The sequence below is a fragment of the Pagrus pagrus genome (genome assembly GCF_965226575.1).
Source record: "Pagrus pagrus genome assembly, chromosome: 19".
Classification (NCBI taxonomy): domain Eukaryota; kingdom Metazoa; phylum Chordata; class Actinopteri; order Spariformes; family Sparidae; genus Pagrus; species Pagrus pagrus.
In genome coordinates this window covers 17147599-17151272 of record NC_140203.1, presented here as the reverse complement: position 1 = coordinate 17151272, position 3674 = coordinate 17147599, and the positions used below count along the sequence as shown (strand labels likewise).

Genomic DNA, 3674 nt, shown 5'->3' with positions numbered 1-3674 from the left:
ATAAACGAATGGCACAACACAGGAGGTCTGACTCCTCAGGTCAAGACTCCGCTGTCCAACAGCGACCAACAAGTGGCCCTGACGACTCTGAAACTCAGAGCTTCACGTGGTGTGTTTCAGGGTCTGTGCACAATGATGCAATGACAGTCGTTCACCTTTTGGGTTTGTAGCCTCATTAACATACACCCATGAACTTTACCTGCCGAAGAGACTGTATTAGCATTTGTGAATAAGCCTCCTTCACGAGAACTACCACACTGACTTGAGAGGAAACCAACAAGATAAACTCGGAGATAAATAGAAACAGGCAGACACGCAGACAGCAGCGCAGGAAGGAGAGATGACGAGAAGACAAAGACAGGGAGGCAGAAAGGTATTTGGGCCGCTGTCAGGGAGGATTCCTGCTGAACTACATTCTTACTAAAAATGGTTCCCACACACACACACAGCCACGGCGGCATCGTCCATCATGAGCTATCAGCAGAATCTCTGAGTCTGACTGTGCTCTGCTTAACCCGGTCACTTAATGTGAATATGCAGTGATACAAATTGGTACTGGTTCAAGGTGAGGTAGGCTGTGTTTTCCTGAGTGGAGGTAAAAGACTATGACATTAGGTCATTGACTATAAAAGAGTATATGATCCACAGTCTGCTGAAGAGTGTGTCTTCTTCTACAAAGTCTCATCCTTGTTTTATTGTATTAATTACACCAAACCCCTCAAATAGGACTACTTGCTATGATTTTATATGTTCCTGGTGAATAAGACTTTGAAATAAAATTGATTTTAGTCAACAAGGAGCTGAAAAATCCAGATATGTTGTTGATAATTGATAAATCTGTGGGAAAACCACTATTTATTTTGTATGTTGCTACCTTCCAGTGGACAAAATGTGGCAAAGTGCCCTCTAATGTGAAATCTATAATAATGATTCACGATCTGCCTTTCAGCTAAGTATTTTCAAAGTATTGGAGGAGTACAACCCTTTATTACACAGATGAACGGCGCGTGAAACCAGGACGATGTGGTTGAGTTAACACGAGAGAATAACTTTTACGACATTGAAACGTGAGGCAGCAGTTGAGTAGACTGCTCAGTGACAAACATGTAGATCTTTGTCTCTTCTTCATCCCTTCTCTCACAGACATTTGCATGAGAACAGCTCGGTCGAAACTCCCCTCTGCCTGTCTTCTTTGCAGTCGCAGGTGAGGATGTGAAAGCTCCGCCCGCGCACGGCGCGCCACACCTGTCCTGTTCGGAGACTGTGGGGCGGACAGGTGAGGCTGAAGCCCCGCCCACTGCCAGGTTTCAGTCCGACTTGTTTTTTAAGAACAGCTGTTGCTGTCAAAACCCGGTCACTCCTGTCTGAATTACTACACTGAGTTCAGCAGTAAGGACGTCAACAACAACAGCAACAGCAGCAGCGATCATGCCGAGGAGATCAGCGCAGGAGTGGGTCCGCATATCCATGCGCACGCCGGGCATCCTGATCTTCGGGATGGTCCTGGCTCCCTGCGGATGGATCCTGGACCTCACCGCCACTGTGGCCCCAAACTGGAGGACCCTCCACAACCTCCCCAACACCCCGGTCGATGAGTTCATCCAGCAGGGCATCTGGGACATCTGCAGGGCCACAACGACCAACACCAGAGAGGAGTGCAACCTGCAGGACACCACGTACTTCGGCAACCAGATCATCGAGGTCGCGCAGGGTTTGATGGTGGCCTCCCTGATCGTGACTCTAATCGGGCTGGCCGTGGCCATCCCGGGGGTCCGCTGCTGGAAGGACAGGCCTAACTGGACAGTGGCCGGCCTGGGTGGACTGCTGATCTTCCTGTCGGGCGTCATGACCATCATACCCATCGCCTGGTACACCCACATCCTCCCAGACGTCTCCTCGGTGTCCCCGCTCATAGATGTGCGCGTCGGCTACTGCATCATCCTGGGCTACATCGGCGGGATCTTTGAGATCCTGGGCGGCTTCGTCATGTTCATCGGGATCTGCCGCTGCTGCGGAGGGAAGAACAGAGGGGAGGTACCCATCGAGGAGGTCACCGGCAACAGGTTCAGCCACCAGAAGGTGCCGGCGAGACGAGTGGAAGTGCCGAGCCTGAACCGGGCCAGGAGCGCGGCCAGCAGCGTGCCATACTCCAAGGACTCCATGGATGAAGACGTGTCCTTCCCCCGGGCCAAGAGCCCCGCGGCCCGGTCAGCCAACACCTCCTACAGCGGCAGACCCTACGATGCAGACCTATGAGGGATGAGGCCACATCTGGAGAGGAAGACGACTATAGGACAGATGTGCAAAAAGGGACTGAGAGCGGAAAATATAAGAAGGAGAAGAAGAAGGTGGTAATTACAAAATGACTCTATGAAGTTACAAATTCAGTTCACTGTAGTAAAACTGAACCTGTCCATGATATTCTGGAGTATTACCAGGAGATACTAACAGCATGAAGAAGTTTAAAGGGGCACTAGTTCTGGAGGAGAAGTTCAAACTCAGAATTTTAATATTTACCATATAAATGAGGTGATAGTACAAGACATATTTATCTTTTCCATAACTGAATAAACAGGCTGTTCTCAGAGGTCCAGAACACTGTTGAAGCTAGAAAGGTGGCAGGGTCCGCCACATGTAAACAAAGTAAAGCAGAATGAGATTGTGTTGTCCTTTAAGGTCAGTTTGTTTATCGAGTTTATTCAGCCAATGACGATCTCTCTCTGTTCTGATTAACATTTTCTACATAGTGCACCTTTAAAGTCAGTTAGCTGATGTGAAGTTATCTTCAGGCCATAAAGGAGCATTGCAGAAGTATTGTAGTGATAGCAAATGATCAAATAACTTCAATATTAATGTGAAACCACTGTAAAGTCATTATAAAGTGAAGACTTATCCCTTTAAAGGCCCCTTAAAGTGTTTCATTAACAGCGATACCTGAAGGCAAACATCTATAATAGTGTTAAACGGGCGACACTTTAAAGTGGAGACTCGTAGCTGCCTTATAATTAATGCTAACATCATTATCATTAGGTGTACGCCTCAAGCAGTGCAGTAATAGAGAGTGATCTGTAAAACCTTGCTGTTTTAAAGAAAAATGACACCCAGTTGAAGTTTACCGCGGCTGTCTTTTTACATTCTGCAAATGATGCTGGACTCCATTTGTAAATAGTCATTTTTAAGGAAGCTTTTGCATTTTTTCCCCTCTGTGTGCATTGGCTAATGCATAAAAAAAAGAAGAATCAGTCTTGTTTCTCGATTTTTATGTAAATACTGTATTCTTATGCACTTTACAATTACAGCCAACCTTGTAGGACAGCATCCTGACGTGATCAGTGTTGTTCTCATCGCTCTGTGATACAAGCGCTGTTTAATAAATGTGCACTGTTTCATAATAACAGATGTCTGCGTCCCTTTTTCCTCAACTTGACTCTTTTTGCTTTGCTTGAACATCTGTCGTTACTGTGGTAAGTGGGCAGAAGTCATTACGGACACTTTCCAAACACTGTCATACAAACAGGTGGCTTCTACAGCGATATGTTTCTTTCTTTGCCACCCTCACTGAGCCGCGAAGTCATAAGTACACACACTGTCATACGACAATGTGGCCTGACCGGTCTGAGAGGTTGCTTTCTTTACCCGTCTTGTCTGACAACATTACCTCTTGTGTTTGAACT

The 3674-nt window shown here is 46.7% G+C and overlaps 1 protein-coding gene across 1 annotated transcript; it reads left to right on the top strand.

Annotated features, from left to right (window-relative positions):
- The first annotated feature begins 1345 nt into the window (after positions 1-1345).
- LOC311275172 (claudin-23-like) lies at positions 1346-3389 on the top strand. Its single transcript, XM_084383479.1, has one exon. The coding sequence runs from the start codon at positions 1429-1431 to the stop codon at positions 2254-2256; it is 828 nt and encodes a 275-aa protein (XP_084239605.1). The 5' UTR covers positions 1346-1428; the 3' UTR covers positions 2257-3389.
- The last annotated feature ends 285 nt before the right edge of the window (positions 3390-3674 follow it).

Bases quoted from the DNA above. Each gene is read 5' to 3' on its own strand.
- LOC311275172 (XM_084383479.1), top strand. From the start codon at position 1,429: ATGCCGAGGAGATCAGCGCAGGAGTGGGTCCGCATATCCATGCGCACG.